Here is a 15,677-nt window from a genome sequence, read left to right as displayed (position 1 = left end):
ATACACCTAGCTGGCCTCTGGAATAATTTTGTTTAATGAATAAGACGCACCAGTGTGTGACCCAGGGCAACAAATACGGAAACGGATAACGTACATCTATGCTTTGTGACTTTCAGCCATGTATCTGGTCAGTGTTGTAGGAGAACATGAACAGACCAACATCCTAAGTCAGTAGAGGGACCTCTCCTTTTGAAGATGCTGTGTCAATTAGTGGCTAGCTTCTAAGGAGAATTACATTTGGAACGCAGTGCCCCGATTCCCAGCTGCACATACATATTGGCAATTACAGTAGTGCCAACATTAGTTTCCCTCCTACATCTGGTGTGCGATGGGAGACTTGCAGTGCTGACAGATGTGGAATGCTGCATCATGCTAATGTTACAAATTCGGACTCTTTCTTGACCTTCAGCAGTCAGTAAAAATTACACTCTGCTAGTGTAGTCTACACATGTAAAACAAATTTAGTATATACCATTAAAAAAAGTTGCTTATAAAAGTACAATATCCATAATTTAACCAAAAAAAAATTTTTTTTTTTTTTTTTTTTTTTCATATAATCAAAATTCTAGGTAGATGTAGATCGTTTTATTTTCGGTTTATAAAATAGTTTAAGAGAACTACTACACAATAATATACTAAACCTGCTTTTGCCTTCTAACAATCAAAGCGGACATTGATGATACATTAGATATGCCGTCATCCATGTAATAAGGGGGAGAAGTGTGACCACACCAGTATGAAGCAGTTTGCAGCTTCTTACTGGTTCATCTCTCGTAAGGCCAGCCAGGAATCAAAGTGAAATCTGGTTTCCTATAAATGCCTTACCCTCCCCCCATTATATATTAGTATGTAATTGAATATTAGAACTACTACAGTAAACTTATTTCATGGTGGTACGTATGTAATGTATTCATTTTCTTTCCCACTGCCCAGCCAGCACAGCAGATATGTAGTGGAGCAGGTTTGTGTAGCCAAAAGAAGAATACCCCACTGCTTGAGATCACCCCAGCCAAGGCTCTTGTCCCAGCCATGAAGCTACAGCCAGCAGTTAAGGTAAGTGATCTCTGCAAACAGAGGCTTCTGCTGAACTCTGTGTTCTAGTGATTTTATTACAGCTTCATCTGAATTTAAAGTAGATGGAACTGGGGTGGCAGGAGGTGTATCGGATTTATTTTAATATTGGTATTTAGTTTAACTGCTAAAGTTAAAATTGCTGTTTGCATAACTTCATGCACTTATGTTAACAGTGCCATAACTAGGTATTTACCAGTTATTGATAGCTCACACACTCCACAGCAGTGAGCGTATATTGCTTTTCTAGTTAGACTTGCCAAAGTGTGGGGGGTGCAAAATTGATGGCTTACTACTGCTAATAGACCATTATACAACCACCTGCCTTGTCTAATAATTACAGATGGACTAACTTGCTTTTCAGATTTCCCAGAGTCCTGTGGCTGTTAATCCCATGTGTGAAGTTTGTCAGCTGATGGTACAGGAGCTTGAAACCCTCTTGGACAATAACCGAACACGGGTACATGTATTTTAGTTGTAGGAGTCTGTAATGCATCAAATCTACAGAGTAATTGATCTGTTATTATTCCTCTTTGCTTTTTAGGTGTGGGATTTTAATGTTTCTGGGCAGGAAGTATGGCTTGTCAGGCCTACCATAAACCTAGTAGCATATGATGGGGTTTTGTTACAAGAATAAATCAGATCTACAATAACACTGGGACAAACGCAACACGTGGATTTTTGCTTTAAGCCAATGCAAATGTTACCCCACTGTAATCTAGTCATTAAAATCTAGCGACACTACCGAATTAAGTGCAGCAAACAAAAGGCATGTAAATAACACTACTCCATCATGTTTTCCTTAATCTGAAGCATAAATAGTGTTTGCAGATCCCCTTTAACAATCCAAAAACAAGTCTTTGTAAAAGACTTTCATTTACTTTGTAACCTTGCCAGATATGCTAATGTTTGTCTATTAGATGCAGTACCTGTGTAGCAGGGCTATTGTCTATGGATGGCAATCAAAATAAGCAAAGGTACCTACACAATGAAACGGTTTACCTTTTAAGTCCCTTTAAAATTACATTAATTGGCATTGTGTAGCAATTGTATAGTTCACCAGCCAATCGGCTCCAGTATGTAAATTAACAGTTAGGAGCTTATTAGCTTGTGCATTTATCACATTGCACTTATCACTGGTTTATCACTACCTTATGCCTTCTCCAGGCTTAATACATCTGCCCCAATAATGGCTGGGTAATTGTAAATTGAAAAGTTACCAAATAGTGGTATTGGTAACTTTTTCATTAAAGGTGACTTTTGTGATAACTGTGTGCTGCTTCCCAAATGGGGTGGAAAAGGGGTTCAATATGGTCTGCCGGCAACGAGTCCCCTTGCATGGTGAGTGCAGTGAGCCTGCGTCATGCCCGGTGGCGAGCGACTTATATTCTCTCTTGGGTGGTGGCGTGGAACACCACTTGAGTGGGAATTCCAGGCTTCTATCAGGATGCCGACCGCCGTCACTTCACTGGGTGTCAGCATCCCAGCGTCTGTATCTGAATGCCAGGATACAGACAGCTGGTAATTTAACCACATCCCTGGAAAAGTATACCCACACTGCCAACAAGTAGGCACACTTTAGCCCCACCATATAAAACTGGGAGAGGATTATCGGACAGTATGGATAAGTTGACATGATCAGGCTAACATACATTGCTCAGCATTATATGGCGTGTATTAAATCTCAAAGGAAACCACTTGAGAATAGAGGTTGCATCTACGTTTTGTTGCTTTTCCCATTGATTCCAATTTTAATGCATACAAGTATGTATGATTATTTAAGAAATATCTGTATGTCAGGCACTGGATGTCTGTCCTTAAGTTGAAGCGGATCGTATGGTTTTGAATTTCTGAGTGCAATTAGGTTTAGTGTGTTTTCCAGCTAGAGTCTCACTACTGTCTACACCAGTGGTCTCAACCTTTGGTCCTAAAGTACCCCCAACAGTTCATGTTTTCCAGGTTACTGAGCAGTTGAACAGGTGTATTCATTACTCACTGACACATTTTAAAAGACCCACAGGTGGAGCAAATTGTTTCACTTGCAATACTGTGAGGAGACCTGGAAAACATGAACTGTTGGGGATACTTGAGGACCACGATTGAGAACCACTGGTCTACACAACAGTAATAATGCCCATATGCTGTCTTATATGGTATCTGCTTCTCCATAGTAAGTTTGCCAGTAACACCATGAATACTATAGGTTTTATTTATCAATGCGTAAGAACTCCCCCTTACCATGCTCTTAAAGTATGGATGTAGAACACAACTGTTGCAGTATGTATGTTAAAAAAAAAAAATTATATTTTACAATCTCCATAACTGTTTGTTCTAATTGTTCCCCGTTACAGGAAAACCTAAAAGAAGCTCTTAAAAAGGTCTGCAACTTGGTTCCTTCCAAATACAGGCAGCAGTGCGACAGTATAATAGACACTTACTGTGATGCCATAATTGAGTTGTTGGAAAATGAAGTCAGTCCCAAACAGATTTGTGGGACTCTTGGATTATGCAGTGTTAGACTGCATCGCGTTGGTGAGAAACCTTTTATTCCTATCTGCAAACTTGAAGGGTGCGGTAGTTGCTGGCAAATGCTTCAGGATTGCAGCATTAAAGCCTTTAACCCTTTCTTGCTCAATGTGTTTGGTGTGGGGTGACTGAGTCATTGTTGCACATGCAGTGATAACTTTGTGTACAAGCAGCGATCACATGGGTTTCCACATTGTATCCCTGACCTTGCATCTGCTGCTGAACTCTGGCTTTCTAGAAATGTGTATATACAGGGGTGCTGATCGACCATTATCTTAAATAATTAATACCTGTTTAGCGGTGGAGACTCCAGGTGTTCTAGTGTAATTGTATGGCTGCAGGACAGTGTGGTACTAGCCTAACATGCTGCCACTCTGTGGTCACTTCCAGGAACTCCTTGTTTGGCGCCACCTATCTTGCATGCTGCTAGGAACACCATAGTTGCAATAAAAAAAATTGTCACTGTTTTATACTGGAAAATAACTGGATCAGTAAACTGTTCATAAGAAAGAAAGAAAAAAAATTTAAAGTATCTTGGAAGCAGATACAGAAAAGAGGGACTTTTCTGTTCTAATGGAACAGACAAGGCTCAAACTAAAAGGCAAATCAGCAACGCAGGAACATGTTGCATCTATGCAAACACTAGGATGGCCTTTAGACTTGTACAAGACTAATGTTCTTTATGGATATTGGGTTTAAAAATGATTCGGCATGGAAAGGATAGTAAGGGAAGCCTGGTTATATTAATATAGAGGGGACGAGAGGGGCTAAAATTTATATCTGCACTTTAATGACCCTACTTTCAGTTTTGTTCACTGTTGGAGGGTGATCAGGGTTCAGATTGCACTGACCAAATAATACAAGCAGCTGGTTGAGTGCATGCTAGTGAGGTGTTAAAAATACAGGGCTCAGTTCAGATGGATGCAGTTTGTACAGCAGCTGCCTCTTTGGACACAGCTGCTGAATGAAAAAATATGCAAAAGACGCACCATCGGACCACTTGTGTGTTCATCGGCCGATAGGGTAACCCTCATGTTATGCTGCTGGGGCCAGCACCTTAAGTCAGTACTTGTAAACCCTGGGTGGGACCACCAAACCTTATCGATATACAAAGGGATTACATTGTTGGAAAATGTATGTAATTCTTACAGAATGTTTTGTTTGGTGCAGGATCAACGCAAACCTTTCCTTAGTGACCAGTTGTAGACAGCTAAAAACAGTACTGCATATGGGAAGCATTCATTTTGCCAGCTGTTGGGATACAGATGCCAGAATCCCAACACCAGGTGAAATACCGGTGGTCGAAATGCAACCGTCGGGTGGGTCGCCACTGGGCTCATAGAGTGGCGAGCCTGCAAGGGGACATGCTGCACTTGCAGCCTGTATTCCAGCTGTTGGGATCCCAGTGCCTGTCTCCTGACTGCCGGGATATTATACTGAATCCATGTAGATTTGCTTGTGAAAATCCAATTGAACAGTGAGCTAAATGTAGGGTTTCATTTTTATCTCTTTGACAGTGGCACTCAACCCTGTGCATGTTCAGTCTGGTAACTACTGTTCACTCTGCAAGATGATTATACAATATCTGGATACGATTTTACAGAAAAATGCTACAGAAATCCGGATTAAGAATGCTTTAGAAATAGTGTGCAACTTCTTGCCAGACGACTTGGTAGCCGAGGTATGCATTGATTCCATTTGTCTGTCCTTAATACAGAATGCGATGCAGTTCTTGCATAAAATGCAACTCTTCCACTAACTCACATGGGGCTAGATGCCTCATCGCTTGGAAAGTAATAAAATGGAGAGTGAAAAAGCACCAGCCAATCGGCTCCTAACTGCCATTTTTCAAACACAGCCTGTGACATGGCAGGTAGGAGCTGATTGGCTGGAACTTTCTTTTTCAACCACTAGGGGTCACTGGAGTACTCTTGGGATATGGACAGTTTCTGCTGGAACAAGGCACTGAATATTCAAATTTAGAACTCTCCATCCCTCCATATCCCAGAGTATCTCAGTGTTTTTTCTGTGCTCTTCGTAGCAACAAGGCTGGTGTGGAGTTCTCCACACTACTTTTGAATATTTTTTTTTTTTTCTCCTCACTTTTTTTTACTTTTTGTACAAACAGCACATCCCTTCCCAGTTTCTTTAAAAGCGTGTGTCCGGGATAGTGCCGCTGCACGGAGCAGTGCATGGCGTGCCGGTCCTCACAAAGAGCACCCTCACAGCCACATGCAGCTCACTCACTGACTGCTGCTACAGCTGGACGGAGCTTACAGATAGAAGCCCCGTCACAGCCATCGCTTCTGGAGTCGTGTATGCTGAGGGGACGGGACGGTCAGCGCACGCTGCTGCCCCACTGTGTGGGGACAATGTTCACAGAAGCTGCACCCGCCTCTCCTAACTGGCCACCCCGGCAGCCGCTCTGATCAGCGCCGCGCTCCTCCACCGCTGAGACCCGCCGGCCGCAGGACCGCTATCCATTACAGCGCTCCCCTGCACCCGATCGCGGGTACCTGCTCCCCAGTAACTCCCGCTCAGACAGCGGTACACGGGCCACGGGGGAGGGAGCAGAAGGGGGGGGAAGGATGCACATTAGCAGAGGGCTGCAAAAGGGTGACATTAATGAACTAGGCTGTTAAGCCTATATTAACGGGTTGGCTGCACTTGTTAAATATACCCTGCACTGTGAGGCAGGGGGGCCATTTTAACCATTCTTCCTGTTGTGATTCCAGAACGTTCCTGTACTACATCTCTACTCCACCAGAGGCGCAGGGGTGTTAGTGGGAATTTGGGATCAGACTTCATATAGTACTGCACTTGGCCAGATAGATATATATATATATATATATATATATCTATCTATCTATCTATATCTATCTATCTATCTATCTATCTGACACCTTAGTACTATTTTACTGAGTCGTGCAAGTTGTCTGTCTTTGTATATTGTGTTGTCTGTCTGCTTAAGGAGTAAGGCACCAGCAAAACCAATAAAGCAGTTCCCCTGCCATGTCTGTAAGAGTGTTACCGGATGGATCTACCACGTGTACAGTATGTTTTGTGGATTCGGCTACGAATGATTTCTGCTCCGGTTTCAAAGCCGGTTTCATCCCCGGACCCTCCATGGGCTATGCTAGCAGATGTCATGGCTGGATTGCAATCAGAATTGGCCGCCACTCGACAGGAGCGGAAAGCGGCAAGATCTGAGTCTAGGGTGAGACCGCTAGGACTACCGGAGGGGTCTCAGCCTTGCCAAAAGTCCAAGTCCATTTTGGGTAGTAGGGATAAATTTTATTTATCTTATGATTTACCAATTTCTGCTATGTTGCATTCTGACTATTCTATGCCAGACCTCAGTGCGCAAGATGACGGTGAGGAGGGCGAAGTAGACCAGCAGTCAGATAGTGAAGATTTTGACAGCCCAGGCATTGATAATCTCATGAGAGCGGTGCGTCAGTCTCTGAAGTTTACAGAAACTGGGGAGCCTCTGACAAATGATGAAGTTGTCTTTGCTAAACGACAGAGGACTCCGATGTGTTTTCCTCTTTCGGAATCTCTTAAGATGTTGCTGGAAACACGAAAGAATCCGGATAAACTGTTTTCTATACCTCGCAGATTTAAGTCTAGTTACCCGTTTCCAGAGTCTGTGACGGCTACATGGGAGAATCCGCCATTGGTGGATTCGTCTGTGTCTAAACTTACAAAGAAATTAACCATACCAGTCCCAACAGCTACTACGCTTAAAGACCTTTCAGACCGTAAAATAGAAGCTATGCTAAAATCCATGTATATAGCAGCAGGAGTGTTGCTTAGACCTGGGTTTGTTGGCATTTGGGTAACTAAGGCGCTCATGGTATGGATAACAGAACTCAAGTCTGCCCTACATGACAATCACCATATACTTCTCGCTGATCAAATCTGGAAAGCTGCTGATTATCTATGTACAGCTTCTACTGACGTCTGTCAGCTCACTTCTCGCCTTTTATCGTCGCTAGTTACAGCACGACGAGCACTCTGGCTGCGCTCTTGGCAAGCGGAGGTCAAACGAGGTATAGAGGCGTTGCCTTACGGTGGCGAGAAATTGTTTGGTCCTGAATTGGACAAATGGATTGCTGAGGCCACGGGAGGTAAGCGTTTTCTTACCATTGCCTCCAACGGTACAGAGACGGAAATACTCGGGCCCGGCATTAAAATCCTTTCGGCCTCAGCCCTTTCGAGGCCGTGGTAGAGGACCAGCCACGCCCGGTAGACTAGGTCGGGTGTGTGGTTTCCAACAAACCAACGCCAGTCGTCAAGACGCTAAGGTCACCGACAAGCCAGTGGCATGACTGACTCTCAGCCCTTCTTGGATCTCCAATTGTGGGAGCACGCCTTCAGACGTTCTGTTTGGCGTGGTTCCAGACGTCCACAGATGGGTGGATCCGCAATTTAGTGTTAAAAGGTTACAAAATAGAGTTCGACTGTCTCCCGCCACTGCGTTTTTTCAAGACAGGACTGCCTGTGTCGGACGACAAAAGGGCGGTTCTGCAAATTGCCATTCAGTCTCTGCTGGAGTGAGCAGTTTTGATTCCGGTCCCTGTACACCAGAGGTTCTCAAACTCTGTCCTCGGGGGCACACAGAGTGCATGTTTTGCAGGTCTCCTCATAGAATCGCAAGTGAAATAATTAGCTCCACCTGTGGACCTTTTAAAATGTGTCAGTGAGTAATAAATACACCTGTGCACCTGCTGGGTTACCTGCAAAACATGCACTGTGTGCACCCGAGGACCGAGTTTGAGAACCTCTGCTGTACACCAACAAGGGCGGGGTTATAATTCCAGTCTGTTTGTGGTACCGAAGCCGGATGGCTCGGTCAGGCCAATATTGAACTTGAAGGGCCTCAATCAGTAAGTAACTTACTACAGATTCAAGATGGAATCTCTGCGGTCGGTAATTGCAGGTTTAGAGCCACAGGAATTCATGATTGCGCTGGATCTCAAAGATGCGTATTTACACATTCCGATTTGGCCACCTCATCAGCGGTTCTTCCGGTTTGCGATACGGCAGAACCATTACCAGTTTCAGGCTCTACCGTTTGGCCTCGTCAGCGCCTCGGGTATTCACCAAAGTGTTGGCTCATCTCCAGATCTCTGGGAGTGATAATAGTTCCGTACTTGGACGATCTGCTCATCAAAGCTCCGTCTCAACAGATGCTCCTCCAACATGCGTTGCTAACGTACGATGTCCTAGTTCAGCACGGTTGGATTGTCAACTTCAAGAAATCACATCTGATTCCGTCTCAACGACTGCAATTCCTAGGTATGATTCTCGATACGGTAAATCAAAGGATTTACCTACCAGAACAGAAAGTACAGATCATTCGTCATCTGGTTCAATTGGTGCTCAAGCCACGCACAGTCTCTGTACATTTGTGCATTCGCCTCTTAGGCACAATGGTGGCGGCTTTCGAAGCGCTTCAGTTCGGAAGATTTCATGCACGTCCTTTTCAACTGGATGTGCTCGCACAGTGGTCGGGCTCGCATCTGCAGATTCACCACAGGGTGAGGTTGTCGCCACGGGCCAGGATATCTACTCTGGTGGCTCAAAGTACACAATCTAACCGCTGGGAAACGGTTCGGCGCCTGGAATTGGATAATTCTAACGACTGACGTGAGTCTCAGAGGTTGGGGAGCTGTAGTTCAAAATTGTCAGCTCCAGGGTCTCTGGGCGGATTAAATTGCATTGGTGCAGCTGTGCTTAAAAAAACAAAATTACAATACATATACAAGCATTTGTAGGTGAAATGGACGGTTTTTGAAATGTCCAAGTAAGGTATTTCCGTGCTATGTAATCAGATGCAACAATCGGGAGGTAAGTGATCTGAGGAGTAAGTGACTCACATTTGTTATTAGTTCTTCAGTTTTTTTTTTTTTTTTTTTGTTTTGTTTGATTGGTGTGCTTCTGTTTTCCTTTTTCACTTCGATTTAACGCTGATTGAACGCTGCTGTTATGTGTCAATTTTATCACGCTTTGATAAAATGCACGCTTAGATTCTAAATGCACAGCCAAACGGCTTTGCACAGCCTACACCATTGGACCTAAGTAGAAGACATACTTCGGTCTCAGCCTGTCCAGGTGCAGTCAGACAATGTGACGGCTGTCGCATACATCAACAAACAAGGAGGAACAAGAAGCCGCATGGCAATGCGGGAAGTAGCTTGGATCCTCAATTGGGCCGAGCATCACCAAGTGATATTGTCGGCTGTGTTCATTCCGGGAGTGGACAACTGGGAGGCGGATTATCTCAGCCGTTGGGATTTTCATCCAGGAGAATGGGCATTAAATCCAGAAGTGTTTCACATGTTGGTCCAGAGGTGGGGTTGCCCTCAAGTGGACCTGATGGCATCTCGCCACAATCACCAAACGCCCCAGTATGTGTCCAGAACGCGAGGTCCAAAGGCAGTGGCGGTGGATGCTCTCACAATCGCGTGGCCATACAGCCTCGTGTACCTGTTTCCGCTGCTCCCTCTGTTGCTAAAACGGATCAAAAGAATCAGCCACAGTCATACTAGTGGCGCCTCAGATCTTGGTTCTCGGATCTCCGCGGCCTACTCGCAGTTATCCTTGGCCGCTCCCACTACGTCCGGACCTGTTACAACAGGGTACGTTCCTTTACCCCGATTTAGCGCTGCTGCGTTTGACGGGGTGGCTGAGACCGCCCTCAAGACAAGAGGGCATTCCAGAATCTGTTATACCAACCATGTTACGTGCTAGGAAGCCAGTTACGGCGGCTTATTACAGAATTTGGCGTGCCTATATCGGTTGGTGTGAAGATCGGAAGTTTCCGACATCATCTTTCAAGTTATCCCGTCTTGTTATTTCTACAGACGGGGTTAGATGGAGGTCTGCGTTTATCTACACTTAAGGTGCAGGTATCTGCTTTGTCAACTTACTTTCAAAGACGATTGGCTCTATTGCCGTCTGTACACACTTTTCTACAAGGTGTCCTCAGAGTACAGCCTCCATTCATTTCACCTACAGCGCCATGGGACTCGAATCTGGTTTTAGATTTCTTACAGTCTTCATATTTTGAACCCTTACAACAAGTTGATATTAAGTTTCTCACTTGGAAAACAATTTTTCTACTAGCCTTAGCTTCGGCAAGGCGTGTTTCAGATTTGGTGCCTTGTCATGCAAGCCACCGTATTTGGTGTTTCATGATGACAGAGCGGAACTTCGGACGAATCCCGCTTTCCTACCAAAGGTAGTGTCATCTTTTCACATCAATCAACCAATAGTAGTTCCTGTGTTCAGGAAATTCTGGAACCTTGGATGTGGTACGCGCTTTGCGCGTTTATGTATCCCGAACGTCTACAGTTCGTCAGACGGATACGTTGTTTGTTCTCTATGATGCTGCCAAGATGGGTTGGCCAGCTTCTAAGCAGACCTTATCCAGATGGATTAAACTGACCATACGTCAGGCTTACCTTCATGCTAGGTTACAGCCGCCTACATCAGTAACGGCTCATTTCACACGTTCGGTATCAGTGCACACGTTTGTGCGCTTTTACAAGTTTGATACGTTTGCGGCATCAGCATCTAGCTTTGGCCGCCTAGTGTTGCAAGTGCCAAACTGCTCTCCCACCCACGGGGGAAACTTTGGTACGTCCCAAGAGTACTCCAGTGACCCCTAGTGGATGAAAAAGAAAATAGGATGTTGGTACTTATCAGGTAAATCCTTTTCTTTGAATCCATAGGGGACACTGGACGCCCACCCAGAGCAGTTTTACCTGGTTTGTGGTAAGTTCAGGGGATCTTATGGTAACACATTCTTACCGACTGGTTCAAGTTTCAAGTTCTATCGGTTATAGTGCCAACTGTTGTCAGTCACGTTATGTGTCAACTTTATTGTTGTCCGTTCTGTTATATGTAATTCTCCATTGTCAACCTCTCTATCGCTCCTGTTCGGCTCAGTAAAAGACACTGAGGTACTCTGGGATATGGAGGGGTGGAGAGTTCTAAATTTGAATATTCAGTGCCTTGTTCCTGCGGAAACCGTCCATATCCCAAGAGTACTCCAGTGCCCCCTATGGATTCAAAGAAAGGGTTTTACCTGGTAAGTACCAAAATCCTATTTTTTCCACTCCATTTTATCACTTTCGAAGTGATGAGGCATCTAGCCCCTTGTGTCTAATGGGGATCTAAATGTCCTTTCACACATGATGACCTTGATGAGAAAAAGAGGCAAACTGTTTTGCCTCGATGAGACAAGCAAACATTTTAGAGTATGTTAACTGTGTATGGTTGGGTTAAGTTTTATAATAGTTTATTTACCCTAATTTATTAAATGTCTGTGCATTGCTATTTATGTTGTAAATACGTGATCACTTTGTGCAAACAGACAGATACATGCTGTGTAGCTAATGTGTTGTATTTTGTATCTCTAGTGTAACGAACTGGTTTCCACATATGAGCCTATGTTTATCCAATTGGTTCTGCAAGCCCTGGAACCAAACTTTGTTTGCACGGTAAGTGTGGGTGTTCGTGTGTATCCTCTCGATCAGAGTTTTTGTTTAACTACTAAATTGGTGTTTCTACATTCTAAAACAGAAAATGGACCTGTGTCCTAATCAGAAGCCACTTTTGGGAGCTGAAAAATGCATGTGGGGCCCAAGTTACTGGTGCAAAGACTTGGAGACTGCAGCGAATTGTAATGTAAGTTCAACTACTAAACCAGCATATTGCTGAAGGTGGAAATATAATTCCTAAAGAGCCTGGCTCATATCTGCAGAATATCAAAACTGTCTTTGGCTGCCCCCTACAGGGTACAGGTTCCAGAACGTACATGTGTTTTTTGTTTTGTCCCCTCCCCCCTTTTTTTTTTTTTTTCAATCTCTCCCATGCTGATCATGTGAGTCTGACAAAGTTTGTGTTGCATATGGGGATGGGTCTTTGAACTATTCTTTCTTAGACTAAATATTCCAGTGGTTTTCCATCTCTTAATGTAGCAAGGATTTTGCAGCTGTTGTCTTTTTGAGTGTTTTTTGCTTGTTTTCATTTCTAGCTTCTACTTCCATAGGTAGATATACAGACATGTACAAATGAGTTTTTCCATTAAATAAACAAAACTTATTTTCCCCTGAAAATGTGAAACTGACATAGTATTTGGCACTCATCACTGATTCGTATTTAATATAAGTCGGACTTTGCCTTTTTTTTATTTCAGCCCAATATTTTAAATAAAACAAATGTAAAATGGCTTAGACAAAAATTATGGGACTTGTAACCTAATATTTTGCAGCACAACCTTTAGAGGCAATTTTCTGTACCTGTCAACAGGTAGTTTGGCCCAAACTGCTCCAGCTATATTAGGTTAGATGGGTGTCTTCTCCAGATTGAATGTTTCAGCCTTTTCCATGGATGATTGTTAGGAGCTCATAGAAGCCAACATCCAAATAGTTCAATGTTTTGTTCTTATCCATTTAGGGGTGTGTTTTGGGTCATTATGTTGAAACCACAACCTTAGACCGAGCTTTTTGAGACTAGGCTCGAGATACTTTGTCTAATGCCACAGTCTTGAGATTTCATTGTGCCCTGCACAGATTCAAGGCATTACTTGCCAGTCACAGCAAAATAGTCCCAAAACATAAGTGTTTCCAAAAGCTCCAGTTTTGACGACTGTCCAAAGTATATTCTCCCACTATCCTCAGTATGCATTTGGGCAAATTCCATTCTAGCTACCCCCCCCCCCCCCCAAAGAAATAAAGTGTGGTCCTTCTGTGTCTTGGATCTTGGAGCCCACAGTCACTCAGTGTCTAATGCGATCAGATACTGACATACACTGACCTTGGCGTTTCAGCTTTTTCTTTCTACCATTCTCACCTGTTTAGGTTTTTTTTTCTCTTGCAACTGTGTCCAGGGAGGTCGGTTACAGTCCAATAATCCTTAAATTAAATATTTGTAACTGTAGTAGCAGGAACATAAAGCTGCTTGGAGATGGACTCGTCTTTACACTTTAAGTTGGAACGCTAACTATCATACCCAAACAGTAAGCGCAGACTGCAGCAAAACATCCGTGCATAAATATTAAAACGGAACAAAGACTACTGCATAAAGACTGCAGGGTGGCACTTGTAAATTAATCCAAAAATTGATACAACATTCACTCTGAGCTTTACCACGCAGCTGTGCTTTGAGTTTCATAATCTAACTTGGCACACATAAAGGACTAACACTATCTTTCTTCTCAGGCTATTGAACACTGCAAGCGTCATGTCTGGAACTAGAGGAGCCTGCTCATGTGAAGAGAAACAGACTGGATAGAATAAGCCCTTTTTAAGCCTCATCTTCCACTAACCTACTAGGAGACCGTTTTATGATGTATGGAGACATTTTGCTGTATATATTTGTTCTGTAGAGAAACGCTTGTGGAATTTTTTTTTTTTTTTTTTTAATTATCTTAAACACCTTTTCATGCTTAATTGCCGTATCATTGATTTACTGTTCATAATGTTATTATAGGAAATGTCATAATTTTAGAACTAGTTCTCTGAATGTTCCTCTAACATAGAAGTTCAACTCCAATGCATATCTCCCCCTCCCCCTAAATACCTAGACCTGAATTTTAAGCCAAGAACACCCTAGATTTAGGGTAAGCACCTGTGAATAATGACCTATACGTTGTGTGTGTGGGTTTTTTTTTTTTTTTTTTTTCCCTTTATGGATCTACTTGCATAAGTCTAGGATGTCTTTTTGGAAGAAATGGAGATTTAAAAATTCTTGCAAACACTGGTTTCTAGTAATATGTAAGGGTGGGGTTTTTCATTTTTGGCTTAATCTAGCTGTCAAACACCATGCTAAATGCATGTGTAAATTTGGATTTCTATCTAGACAGTGATCATGTTGAATTTCGGGTAAGATATATAATGCGTTTTTGTTTTTTAACTGGTATGGCGCTTCCAAACTTGGCCCAGCCTCATTTTGTAAATGTCGTTGGTCTATTGTCTGCCTTGTATTGAAAACCCCTAATGCAGGAACAACATGTAAAGACATCTAGACTTAGATTTTTTTTATTTGTTATGTCAACCTAAAATGTAACTGATAATAATTTAGTCCAGTAGGTCTCTTCCTCTGTCCTCAGAACCCCCCAGACAGTGCATGTTTTCCAGGTCTCCTCACAGAATCACAAGTGAAATGATTAGCTCAACCTGTGGCTCTATTAAATGTCAGGGGGTAATGAATGAACCTGCTTATGTGACCTGGGACAACATGAATTGTTTGGGGTCCTAAGAACAGATTTATTAACTTGGAGAAGGCATAAGTAAGTGATAAACCAGTGAAGTGCAAGGTGATAAACGCACCAGCCAATCAGCTCCATCACCTTGCACTTATCAATGGTTTATCACTTCCTTATGCCTTCTCCAGGTTAATACATCTGCCCCAGAGTTTGAGAACCACTGGTTTTATTCTGTTTTGACTGGTATTTTTTGCACTAATGCTACTGTAAATGACCATAAAATCTATCCAAATTACTATGTTGTGTTTGTGTTTTATGGTGGAATGAAGTACATTACGGGGAATAGTCTTTAAGTTTTAGTACAAGGAATAAAGTTGCATAGAAAAATTGATTATGGGGACTTACAGAGAAAGATGTCTCCTCCCCTAAGAAATTTCCTTGAGTGTGGACAGGAGCTTGGCTGCACCTTAAACACATTAGGAAGACATGGGCACACTTTTGTGAAGCTTTAGAACATCCCATACCCCCTCTGAGCTTGCATACGATTTACATTTGTTTCCACTTTATTGCTAGGGTGATAAATGGACGCTCTCACTTACTGTATGTAGTAAGTCTCCTTTTCCACACCAAAATTTCAAGCAGCTTTTATAGCAGTTTCATGTTGGAAAATGCTGCTTACTAAAAGCAACGTATTGCAGCTGATCTGTAATGACGCAAAGTTACACAAATTGCGCTCTGTTGAGGTTAATGTTAGAAGCTGGATCTTCTAACAATCTAGTGTTCATTGTCAAGACATACTGTCTACTTTTTTTTTTTTTCTCTAACTTATAATGCAGGATTTGTCAAATCTAAATTGAGTGAC

General features: G+C 42.9%; 1 protein-coding gene across 3 annotated transcripts in view; it reads left to right on the top strand.

The window, feature by feature from the left end:
• PSAP (prosaposin) overlaps positions 1–15,110 on the top strand; it is a 42,386-nt gene extending 27,276 nt beyond the window's left edge. For all 3 annotated transcript variants that reach the window (XM_063961313.1, XM_063961312.1, XM_063961314.1), the window contains exons 8-14: positions 934–1,053; positions 1,436–1,531; positions 3,423–3,603; positions 5,115–5,278; positions 12,027–12,107; positions 12,190–12,294; positions 13,830–15,110. In XM_063961313.1, coding sequence (XP_063817383.1) covers positions 934–1,053; positions 1,436–1,531; positions 3,423–3,603; positions 5,115–5,278; positions 12,027–12,107; positions 12,190–12,294; positions 13,830–13,865 — 783 coding nt within the window. In that variant the 3' untranslated portion in view covers positions 13,866–15,110. The remainder of the gene's footprint in view (positions 1–933; positions 1,054–1,435; positions 1,532–3,422; positions 3,604–5,114; positions 5,279–12,026; positions 12,108–12,189; positions 12,295–13,829) is intronic.
• Positions 15,111–15,677: the final 567 nt, after the last annotated feature.

This window comes from Pseudophryne corroboree, chromosome 3, assembly GCF_028390025.1.
Source record: "Pseudophryne corroboree isolate aPseCor3 chromosome 3, aPseCor3.hap2, whole genome shotgun sequence".
Lineage (NCBI taxonomy): Eukaryota > Metazoa > Chordata > Amphibia > Anura > Myobatrachidae > Pseudophryne > Pseudophryne corroboree.
This window is presented reverse-complemented; position numbering and strand designations above follow the sequence as displayed.